Source organism: Nerophis ophidion, linkage group LG14 (assembly GCF_033978795.1).
Source record: "Nerophis ophidion isolate RoL-2023_Sa linkage group LG14, RoL_Noph_v1.0, whole genome shotgun sequence".
NCBI lineage: Eukaryota > Metazoa > Chordata > Actinopteri > Syngnathiformes > Syngnathidae > Nerophis > Nerophis ophidion.
The window spans coordinates 6,391,271-6,403,843 of record NC_084624.1 but is presented as its reverse complement, the minus strand read 5'-3'; the positions used below and the strand labels follow the sequence as shown (position 1 = coordinate 6,403,843).

The window sequence follows — 12,573 nt, the reverse complement described above, 5'->3', positions numbered from 1 at the left end:
GTCTGAGGGATCGAAGGTCACGGTCATTCAATGTTGGTTTCCGGCCATGCCGCTTACGTGGAGTGATTTCTCCAGATTCTCTGAAGCTATTAATGATATTATGGAGCGTAGATGTCGAAATCCCTAAATTTCTTGCAATTGCACTTTGAGAAAGGTTGTTCTTAAACTGTTTGACTATTTGCTCACGCAGTTGTGGACAAAGGGGTGTACCTCGCCCCATCCTTTCTTGTGAAAGACTGAGCATTTTTTGGGGAAGCTGTTTTTATACCCAATCATGGCACCCACCTGTTCCCAATTAGCCTGCACACCTGTGGGATGTTCCAAATAAGTGTTTGATGAGCATTCCTCAACTTTATCAGTATTTATTTCCACCTTCTCCAACTTCTTTGTCACGTGTTGCTGGCATCAAATTCCAAAGTTAATGATTATTTGCAAAAAAAAAAAATGTTTATCAGTTTGAACATCAAATATGTTGTCTTTGTAGCATATTCAACTGAATATGGGTTGAAAATGATTCGCAAATCATTGTATTCTGTTTATATTTACATCAAACACAATTTCCCAACTCATATGGAAACGGGGTTTGTACAATATTAAAGCCCCGCTGCCTTGTGGGTTAGTCCGGGAAGACAAAAGTCTAGGGGAGCACACCCTGAGAGAAAAGCAAGTGCTGGTAGGCACACCATAGTGCCAAACCTGGGCCAATTATTGCCCCGGGGCCCACATGCGGCCCGTTAATGGTCGGAATCTGCGCTTTTGTGTCATGATCCGTTACCCGAGTCATGGCATGATTTACGTTTAGTAGTTTTTCTTTGTTAGTCTGTATCCTGGGTGCACCCTCTCTCTGTTTACTGTCGGTTTCCATGGGCACTAATTCTCCTCACCTGTCTTAATTTTGCAATTAGTGTTCCCACCAGGTGTTCTGGTTAATCACTCCCCTTTATAGTTTCCTGTCACCCAGCAATAGTTGCCGGGTCAATGTTTGTGATAGCCGACAGTTACGTTCTCCCGGTTTTCCTCCTCATTGTACAGTCTAGTTTTCCACGTTTTTGTTAAGCTTCACGTTTGCTAACGTCCGCAGTTTTGTATTCTTGTCCTGCCTTTAATGTATTAAAAACTTAAATCTTACCTGCACACTACTCCTGCTTGTCTTCTGACTTGGAAGGAACGCCACCAGCGCAGCTATGCGTCCCCGCAGACGTAACACTTTTGGATGATATACCAGTAGTCACGTACAAATTTCTGTGAATTATGCAAAATTCACACAAATTTGTTCGTGACTACTGAGGACCATTAAAAAAAAACAAAAAAAGGAAAGCAAATGTCTCAAACTCAATCCAACCAATAAACATGTTTTACGGGCCAAAGCTTAAAAATCTCTTAGGTATCATCTGAATGGATCTGACTATAATTTAAAAAGGTTTCCCTTTAGGGGACCTGCTTTTTTTTTTGGGTCCCCATACCGTCCGAAGTCCCCTAAAGGTGACTGTGTAAACAGAGCGATGTCCCCATTAAGTTAGCATTGCCAGTACACACACAAACACCAACACACACACACACACACACACAGCAGACAGAGTGTAGGTACACAGAACATCAGAGTGGTGAAATGTGCGAGAAAATGAGAGCAGACAACGCACAAGGGCTACACAAGCAGATCCGATGGCAAATAGTTGATATTGTCGACCGAGCCATATTGCACTGAGTAGCCCGGCCAGAAACGTATATAGAACTATACCATATGACACTAGCTTGGTTTGTTGTTCTGTTCCATGTTCGCCATTACGTTTTTTTTTGGTCCCCATACCGTCCGAAGTCCCCTAAAGGTGACTGTGTAAACAGAGCCATGTCCCCATTAAGTTAGCATTGCCAGTACACACACAAACACAAACACACAGCAGACAGAGTGTAGGTACACAGAACATCAGAGTAGTGAAATGTGCGAGAAAATGAGAGCAGACAATGCACCAGGGTTACACAAGCAGCTCCGATGGCAAATAGTTGATATTGTCGACAGAGCCATATTGTACTGAGTAGCCCGGCCAAAAACGTGTATAGAACTATACCGTATGACACTAGCTTGGTTTGTTGTTCTGTTCCGTGTTCGCCTTCACGTTTTATCTCTTAGGCTTTCCAAGTGTCCGATTGTACAACTTCCTGACGTGCTCCTTGTCTCGTCCCCCGTGCAGGGTGACATCCAGCAGCTGTTGATTGTGGCCGACCCAAGGGCCGCCTACGACTACTGTGAACACTACAGTCCGGACTGTGAAACCCCCAACCACCAGGACACCCCCCAGGCCCAGGAACCTGAGGAAGAGGTCAGTACAGGGGAGAGATTTGTGCATAGACCTGGAAATTTGAATTGAGTTACAAAACCTTTTTATAGTACTTTTCCACTATATTTAAAATAATGATAGACAGTTTCCACTTTAGTTTCTTTGTCCTATAAAAAGCTACTGGAGGCAGAAAGAGATGCAAGCATGTGATTTTGTGTCTTCGGAGGAGGAGTAGTAGTAACGGACATACTTGCCAACTCTCACGAATTTTCCGGCGTACTCACGAATTTTAGTGCCTCTGCCGAAAATCTCCCTAATTTCTCCCGATTTACGACTTTTGGAGAGTACACAACTGCACGCACAACAAGAAGGAAACTATTATATATGTCTCCGTTATCCATCTATAGCCCACAAAATAGGCAGGCACAAAGCTATATCTGAGCCGGCTCGTTAATACACTGACACACAACAACATCCGGATTCTCATCAGGCATTTTTTTCAAAACTACGGCAAGTAGTAATGACCAAAAAACTAAACAGACGAAGCAGAAGAACGAAGAAGAGACATTCATGGCGACGACGAGTTCCAAAATGATTGGAAACAAGAATTACAGTTCATCCAGGACAAACTTCTCGAATTTTCTGTGAGACTCCCGAATTTCTGTGCCTCTGCCGAAAATCTCCCAGATGAACCATTCTCCCTAATTTCTCCCGATTTACGACTTTTGGAGAGTACACAACTGCACGCACAACAAGAAGGAAACTATTATATATGTCTCCGTTATCCATCTATAACCCATAAAGTAGGCAGGCACGGAGCTATTTCTGAGCCGGCACGTTAATACACTGACACACAACAACATCCGGATTTTCATTAGGCATTGCTTCAAAACTACGGCAAGTAGTAATGACCAAAATGCATAACAGACACGAAGCAGAGGAACGAAGAAGAGACAGTCATGGCGACGACGAGTAAGAAGAAGAAGAAGTACGCTTGCAAGTTCCAAAATTATTGGAAACAAGAATTACAGTTCATCCAGGACAAACTTCTTGAATTTTCTGTGAGACTCCCGAATTTCAGTGCCTCTGCCGAAAATCTCCCAGGTGAACCATTCTCCCGAATTTCTCCCGATTTACGACTTTTGGAGAGTACACAACTGCACACACAACAAGAAGGAAACTATTATACATGTCTCCGTTATCCATCTATAACCCATAAAGTAGGCAGGCACAAAGCTATATCTGAGCCGGCAAGCTAATACACTGACACACAACAACCGGATTCCGATCAGGCATTACTTCAAAACTACGGCAAGTAGTAATGACCAAAAAACAAAACAGAGACGAAGCAGAAGAACGAAGAAGAGACAGTCATGGCGACGACGAGTTCCAAAATGATTGGAAACAAGAATTACAGTTCATCCAGGACAAACTTCTCGAATTTTCTGTGAGACTCCCGAATTTCAGTGCCTCTGCCGAAAATCTCCCAGGTGAACCATTCTCCCGAATTTCTCCCGATTTACGACTTTTGGAGAGTACACAACTGCACACACAACAAGAAGGAGACTATTATATATGTTTCCGTTATCCACCTATAACCCATAAAGTAGGCAGGCACGGAGCTATTTCGGAGCCGGCACATTAATACACTGACACACAACAACACCCGGATTCTCATCAGGCATTTTTTCAAAACTCCGGCAAGTAGTAATGACCAAAAAACAAAACAGAGACAAAGCAGAAGAACGAAGAAGAGACAGTCATGGCGACGACGAGTAAGAAGAAGAACGCTTACAAGTTCCAAAATGATTGGAAAGAAGAATTTCACTTCATCCAGGACAGCTGGACGGGGAAGGGGGATGCAAGGGAGAGATGGGAGATTCCAGACTCTGGTGCATTTGATGAAGGCACTTTGCCAGCGATGCATCATCAAAGAGGGTGTTCGGCATGATCAGAAAGATATTGTCAGAGGATAGAACGAGGATGGACAATTCAACCCTAAACTCACTCCTTTCCTGCAATTTAAATTGAACGGATGCTGCCCATACCAATGCTCCTTTTAGGGTTCTACTACTGGCTGCAAAGGATTGCACTTTCAAATACAACAATGAGTAGAGACTGTTATTTGTGTATTTATGTAAATAAATGAACACTGAAATTCAACTATTTCGTATATATATATATATATATATATATATATATATATATATATATATATATATATATATATATATATATATATACGAAATAGTTGAATTTCAGTGAATTCGAGCTATAAATATACTCCTGCCCCACCCATCCCCCAAATCTCCCGAATTCGGAGCTCTGAAGGTTGGCAAATTTGGTAATGGATGGTGACGAATGCGACTGAGTGAAAATGGACACTTGTGAGCTTGTTAAAAGGGTCTTTAGAGAAGAAAAAACTAGCAATAAATCATTCAATTCATTCCTTAGTTATTATATGATCTATTACTCTGTTAAAATATATAGAAAAATTTAAAATAATAACACTGTCTAAATATTTACTACTTTAAATAAGCATTAAATGTTATTATGTTTTCGGGCGGCGCGGTGGTAACAAGGGTTAATGCGTGTGCCTCACAGTACTAAGGTCCTGAGTTCAATCCCGAGCGTAGGGCGAGACTGTGACTAAGTGTTCAGCGCCATGCGTTCTCCTCATGAGCTAAATTGAACTCTGTCTCTGCTTGGTTCCTTGCTTCTTGTCTAATTTAACAGATGTCATCAAGTGTTTGAACCTGACACTTTGTGTGGAGTTTTGCATGTTCTCCCCCGTGACTGCGTGGGTTCCCTGCGGGTACTCCGGCTTCCTCCCACCTCTAAAACCCATCTGGGGATGGGTTGATTGGCAACACTCAAAAAATGGGGCCCTAGTGTGTGAATGTGAGTGTGAATGTTGTCTGTCTGTGTTGGCCCTGCGATGAGGTGGCGACTTGTACAGGGTGTACACTGCCTTCCGCCCGAATGCTGTAGAAAGTGGATGGATGGATGTTAGTATCAATCTAAAAGAGCTATAAAGTGATTCATTGTGATTAATTACCTATTAATCCTGGCACTGTCCTTTTTTCTGCAAAAAAAAAAAGTGTCAAAACAGTGTCCCTTGATTCTGGACTTTGTAAATCGTCGGTCAAAACTAGGTCACATCACATTTTAGACCCCAGCCATCGCTTTCTTTGACGACAGCCGATATTTTAAATAAAGTGTCATTCTCTAATACGTGCTTTGCTGTCAACTGACATTTTTCCGTCAAGTCCTTCACCAAATAACTGAGCTCACGCTGGAAACTTCCCCCCCCAAAACCCTTTTTTTTTTTTTTTTCTTTCCCTGCCACGGATCCTGAGCCCACTTTTGGAGTGGCCCCGTGATTTATATCACTAACGACTTCTGCAGGCTCTGCCCGGACTCCCTGCGAAACTGAAGCTTTTCCTTCTTTCCCCAGTACGACTCCCAATACCTGGAAAAGACGACTTTCTTTGTTTCTTTTTTTTTTTTTTTTTGCAAAGTGGGTGCTAGGGTCGGAAAATGTTGCTTCATCGTCAAAAAAAAAAAAAAGAAAAAGACAAGGTTGTCAAGTGGGGATCCACACCAGGGATCACTTTGGCTCCTAGAACGCCGCACGTATAGTTTATTCGTCACCATTAGAGCCGGAATGTGCCGCATAGTCTAGCTCCTTTTTTCTTTTCTAGACAGATTTACTCCCCCACAACTCTACAGTCTAGGGGCGTAACGGTACATATGCGCTAAAAGTATTTGGCCACCTGCCTTGACTCACATATGACATCCCATTCCTAACCCATAAGGGTTCAATATGATGCTTCAACTCTTCTGGGGAAGGCTGTCCACAAGGTTGCAGGGTGTGTTTATAGGAATTTTTCCACCATTCTTCCAAAAGCGCATTGGTGATGTGTGGATGAGCTTGACTGGCCTGCACAGAGTCCTGACCTGAACCTGATAAAACACATTTGGGGATGAATTAGAATGGAGACTAAGATTGGGCTGTATTCCAGTTACAGATCCAAACTACGTTCTAAAAAATCAAGCCCGCCCGCCTCCTCTGTTTATCAGGAACGTCCCTATTACATCATTGTCGCTGAGGGAAGTGGGTGATCCCGACAACTCCAGTTAGACACGATATATGATTACAGAATAAATAAAAAATAGGTGACGCAGGTCATATCGCCTTGTCTCTGCTATGTCTGCGTCAAGGCAGTGTTCGGCCTTGTCTCTGCTCAGTCTGCATCACGGCGGTGTTCGGCCTTGTCTCTGCTCTGCCTGTGTCACAAAGGTGTTCGGCCTTGTCTCTGATCTGCCTGTGTCACGAAGGTGTTCGGCCTTGTCTCTGCTCTTCCTGCATCACGACGGTGTTCGGCCTTGTCTCTGCTCCGCCTGCATCACGACGGTGTTCGGCCTTGTATCCGCTCTGTCTGCATCACGGCGGTGTTCGGCCTTGTCTCTGCTTGGTCTTCGTCACAGCGGTGTTCAGCCTTGTCTACGCTCTGTCTGTGTCACGGCGGTGTTCGGCCTTGTCTCTGCTCCGTCTGCATCACGGCGGTCGGTGTTCGGCCTTGTCTCTGCTCTGCTTGTGTACGGCGGTGTTCGGCCTTGTCTCTTCTCCGTCTTTATCACGGCGGTGCTCGGCCTTGTCTCTGCTCTGCCTGTGTCACGGCGGTGTTCGGCCTTGTCTCTGCTCTGTCTGCATCACGGCGGTGTTCGGCCTTGTCTCTGCTCCGTCTGCATCACGGCGGTGTTCGGCCTTGTCTCTGCTCTGCCTGTGTCACAAAGGTGTTCGGCTTTGTCTCTGATCTGCCTGTGTCACGGCGGTGTTCGGCCTTGTCTCTGCTCTTCCTGCATCACGAAGGTGTTCGGCCTTGTCTCCGCTCCGCCTGCGTCACGGCGGTGTTCGGCCTTGTCTCTGCTCCGTCTGCATCACGGCGGTGTTCAACCTTGTCTCTGCTCTGCCTGTGTCACAAAGGTGTTCGGCCTTGGCCGTCAGCAGGCCGAGTCTAGACACAACACTGATAAAAACAACTGGCAATCTATTGGATGGCCAGCTTGCATAGATACAAAAATACCACTTCAGCAATATTGACAATAATTTATATCAACGGCCCTTAAGCATAAAGTGATGATGATAATTTATACATAATTATTCTTACAGCATTTTAATTTGTGGGTAGCAGGATTTATGGATAGCGAAGCCGGAGCTTAAAACAGTGTTTGGGTAACCCTGGCCTTTTTGTAAAATGCGTAAACAAACAAAGACAAGTAAATAAGACGAAAGTTTAGTGCCAGTCACGCGCATTTTTTATTGTTTTACTTGCTAATTGTATATATTAATGACTTGGTATCCTTGCTAGCATATTTATTTTTAAAATAGTCAGTAAAACTGCTTGCATAAAAGCCCAACAGTTATCTGTTTTACATTTTCCTCCCAAAATGAACCGATCCCTGACCCTAAAACCAAAGTACGTATGCCTACCACGGAGTATCGCTACACCCCGACTCGTCACACCTAATATGGTCAGGTTTTTTTTCTTTTAACGTATGTAGACCTCGGCCTGGGAGCACTTCCCAGTCGTCAGCCACATGTCTGCAGCTGGGATAAAAGAGGAAGTTGGACTGATACAGGAGGACTATGCGTGTCCAAATCCGTCCAAGACTTGCGGCGAAAGGTCCTCTTGTCCCAGCCAAGCGTCATAAATCTTTAAAAAAAATCCTTCCCTCTTTTCCTATTAACAAACCCGCCATCAGCCGGTCTGGCCTCGCTGGCCGTCCCATGGTCTCGGAGCGAGACCTCTTGATGGAGACTTCGCCAAGAGTCCAGCTTTTATTGGTTTTATGGTGTCTGGAGTTGTCAAGGGACTAATATTAAACCTTGCGCTGGTAGAAAATGCATGTCCATCCATCCATTTTCTACGGCTTATTCCCTTTGGGGGGGCGCTGGAGCCTATCTCAGCTACAATCGGGCGGAAGGCGGCGTACACCCTGGACAAGTCGCCACCTCATCGCAGTTCCAACACGGATAGACAGACAACATTCACACACTCGGGACCATTTTAGTGTTGCCAATCAACCTATCCCCAGGTGCATGTTTTTGGAGGTGGGAGGGGCCTATCCCCAGGTGCATGCCTTTGGAAGTGGGAGGGGCCTATCCCCAGGTGCATGTTTTTGGGGGTGGGAGGAAGCCGGAGAACCCGGAAGGAACCCACGCAGTCACGGGGGAGAACATGCAAACTCCACACAGAAAGATCCGGAGCCCAGGATTGAACCCAGGACCTTGGTATTGCGAGACACAAGCACTAACCCCTGGGACACCGTGTTGCCCACTTGAAATCTGTCACGATCCGTGGTCCGGATCATGTTTTTTGTTATTTTCTGTTAGTTTTTGGACTCTTTCAGTTCCTGTTTGACACCTCAGACAGCAGCTTTATTTTTATGTACAAGACTCATAGGAACTGAAATTCCATTTTCGGCACAGTCCCACTAAGAGCAGACATACGGATCAGCCACTTACGGCGCACCTTAAAAAAGGTGAGAAAAAGGTGACATTGGGAAAGGGGGGAGAGTAAAAAAAATATCAGTCTAAGGCTGGACCTTCAGGAGGGGTCCAGACTGAGTCCGAGGAAAAAAACCTCACATAGCATGGCACACATAAACATCAATCAATGTTTACTTATATAGCCCTAAATCACTAGTGTCTCAAAGGGCTGCACAAACCACAACACAAACCACTACGACATCCTCGGTAGGCCCACGTAAGGCCAAGGAAAACTCACACCCAGTGGGACGTCGGTGGCAATGATGACTATGAGAACCTTGGAGAGGACGAAAGCAGTGGATACATATAACCACACCAACTTGCAACAGAGGGGAGGGGGGAGTTGGGGCCCTGGGGGCCGGCTGCCCCTATAAAGCGCTGCTCAGCCAACCACAACCCCAGAGGAATTAAGCAGTGGGTTTGATTTGGTTGCCATGTCAGCTTATTGTTTTCACCTGCCTCCGGTGTTCGGGACGCTCACCTGTGTCTAATCAGAGGCACTATTTGAGCCTGCTTTTGCCAGTCAGTCATTCTGTCACGACGGAAGTTTGCGAGGTTTGTTCCACCGGGATGCAAACGGATCACTCCGGATAGGACTTGCAGGTAGGGACGTGATTTAATCTTGAACAAAAAGTCAAAGAGGTACAAAAAACGGACAACAAGGCGAAGGAACAAGGTGCCGATCGCACTTGAAGCTAAATACTTAGCATGGACTAGAAGACAAGAGACGTGACGAGAGTGTAGCCTGGGTTCGCATATTCTGTGTATGTATGTAATAATATGTAATGTTCTCTGCTTCTCACCTCTCTCTCTTCAACAACCCACCTTTTTATAGACCTCTTACGTCACAGCCCTACGGCAACTCTGGAGGGACAAAACTCCTCCTCCTTACCTAACATTTCTCTGGTAATTTGGGACACCCTGAACTGTTTGGTACAAGAGCATGAAGAAAACACTTAGCATAAACTATGGCATGAAACTAGCAAGGTAACAGAACTTACTTGGACACGGCGTGAATCGATCAATGACGCCAGGCCGACTGACTGGCAAAAGCAGGCTTAAATAGTGCCCTGATTAAACACAGGTGAGCGTCCCGAACACCAGAGGCAGGTGAAAACAATAAGCTGCCATGGCAACCAAACTAAACTCAGGAAGTGTCAAACAGGAACTAAAAGAGTCCAAAATTAACAGAAAATAACAAAAACGGAGCATGACAATTTTGACATGGGCCATAAACAAAATGCTAATTTGCATTTCAATTTTGGCAAACGCGAATGAAGTTATAATTCTACTACATCACCTACGCCGCATTTGCAGGTGGAGCAAAGGTAAATATCAAATTAGGCTCGGACCAATTCCCGCACGTTAAAAGCTTTGTGCTGATTTCCTGTGCGGTTTAACTTTTACGCTGTAAATAAACAGCAACATTATCCCCCCGAGACGGTTTTTTCCGACTCCATTTATGTGGGCCGTTTTAGAAACTCTCAGGCCACGCATTTATTTTGTGTTCTCACTAATTTACTGCCTGCTATTTTGCTGCCGTTCCCACAATGAGTCAAGGGCAGCACGTTTGTTTTTAACAGGGGTTCATTAAGCCTGGGGATATTGTTGCTGTTCAAGCCAACATTATAACACTTCAGTTTTTTTTTCAGGATTCTTTTAAGTGTGACTTTCTTGTTTCATCCATATGTTTGTCAAATGTCATCATGGATGGTTTGGTTTTATCATGTTATTTCTAAAATAGCATGGCCAGAAAGTGAATGTTTTTGTTGCTTTGCTCTTCCATGCCATGTACAAACCCCGTTTCCATATGAGTTGGGAAATTGTGTTAGATGTAAATATGATTTGCAAATCCTTTTCAACCCATATTCAGTTGAATATGCTACAAAGACAACATATTTGATGTTCAAACTCATAAACTTTATAGTTTTTTGAAAATAATAATTAACTTACAACTTCATGGCTGCAAAACGTGCCAAAGTAGTTGGGAAAGGGCATGTTCACCACTGTGTTACATCACTTTTTCTTTTAACAACAGTCAATAAACGTTTGGGAACTGAGGAAACTAATTGTTGAAGCTTTGAAAGTGGAATTCTTTCCTAATTTTTTGTTTTATGTAGAGCTTCAGTCGTTCAACAGTCCGGGGTCTCCGCTGTCGTATTTTACGCTTCATAATGCGCCACACATTTTCCATGGGGATTGCAGGCGGGCCAGGAAAGTACCCGCACTCTTTTTCTACGAAGCCACGCTGTTGTAACACATGCTGAATGTGGCTCGGCATTGTCTTGCTGAAATAAGCAGGGGCGTCCATGGAAAAGACGGCGCTTAGATGGCAGCATATGTTGTTCCAAAACCTGTATGTACCTTTCAGCATTAATGGTGCCTTCACAGATGAGTAAGTTACTAATGCCTTGGGCACTAATGCACCCCCATACCATCACACGTGCTGGCTTTTCAACTTTTCGTCGATAACAGTCTGGATGGTTCACGTCCCCATTAGTCCGGATGACAGGATGTCAAATATTTCCAAAAACAAATTTGAAATGCGGACTCTAAATACCACAGAACACTTAGTCCATCTTAGATGATCTCCGGTCCAGAGAAGCCGGCGGCGTTTCTGGATGTTGTTGATAAATGGCTTTCGCTTTGTATAGTAGAGCTTTAGCTTGCACTTACAGATGTAGCGACTAATTGTATTCAGTGACAGTGGTTTTCTGAAGTGTTCCTGAGCCCATGTGGTGATATCCTTTAGAGATTGATGTCGGTTTTTGATACAGTGCCGTCTGAGGGATCGAAGGTCATGTTCAGTTTGAACATCAAATATGTTGTCTTTGTAGCATATTCAACTGAATATGGGTTGAAAAGGATTTGCAAATCATTGTATTCCGTGTACAAAGCCACGCTGTTGTAACACGTGCTGAATTTGGCTCGGCATTGTCTTGCTGAAATAAGCAGGGGCGTCCATGAAAAAAACGGCGCTTAGATGATAGCATATGTTGTTCCAAAACCTGTATGTACCTTTCAGCATTAATGGTGCCTTCACAGATGTGTAAGTTACCCATGCCTTGGGCACTAATGCACCTCCATACCATCACACATGCTGGCTTTTGAACTTTGCGTCGATAAGTCTGGATGGTTCACTTCCCCTTTGGTCCGGATGACACAATGTCAAATATTTCCATAAACAATTTTGAAATGTGGACTCTAAATACCACAGAACACTTAGTCCATCTTAGATGATCTCGGGCCCAGAGAAGCCAGCGGCGTTTCTGGATGTTGTTGATAAATGGCTTTTGCTTTGCATAGTAGAGCTTTATCTTGCACTTACAGATGTAGCGACTAATTGTATTCAGTGACAGTGGTGTTCTGAAGTGTTCCTGAACCCATGTGGTGATATCCACATATCTTGCTGAAATAAGCAGGGGCGTCCATGAAATAGACGGCGCTTAGATGATAGCATATGTTGTTCCAAAACCTGTATGTACCTTTCAGCATTAATGGTGCCTTCACAGATGTGTAAGTTACCCATGCCTTGGGCACTAATGCACCCCCATACCATCACAGATGCTGGCTTTTCAACTTTGCGTGGATAACAGTCTGGATGGTTCGCTTCCCCATTAGGTCCGGATGACACGATGTCAAATATTTCCAAAAACAAATTTGAAATGTGGACTCTTAATACCACAGAACACTTTTCCACTTTGCATCAGTCCATCTTAGATGATCTCCGGCCCACAGAAG

The 12,573-nt window shown here is 44.3% G+C and overlaps 1 protein-coding gene across 2 annotated transcripts in view; it reads left to right on the top strand.

Annotated features, from left to right (window-relative positions):
* The window catches only part of LOC133568031 (collagen alpha-1(XI) chain-like), an 82,393-nt gene that overhangs the window by 51,477 nt on the left and 18,343 nt on the right, over positions 1-12,573 (top strand). For both annotated transcript variants that reach the window (XM_061919725.1, XM_061919724.1), the window contains exon 5: positions 2,190-2,318. In XM_061919725.1, the coding sequence (XP_061775709.1) occupies positions 2,190-2,318 (129 nt within the window). The remainder of the gene's footprint in view (positions 1-2,189; positions 2,319-12,573) is intronic.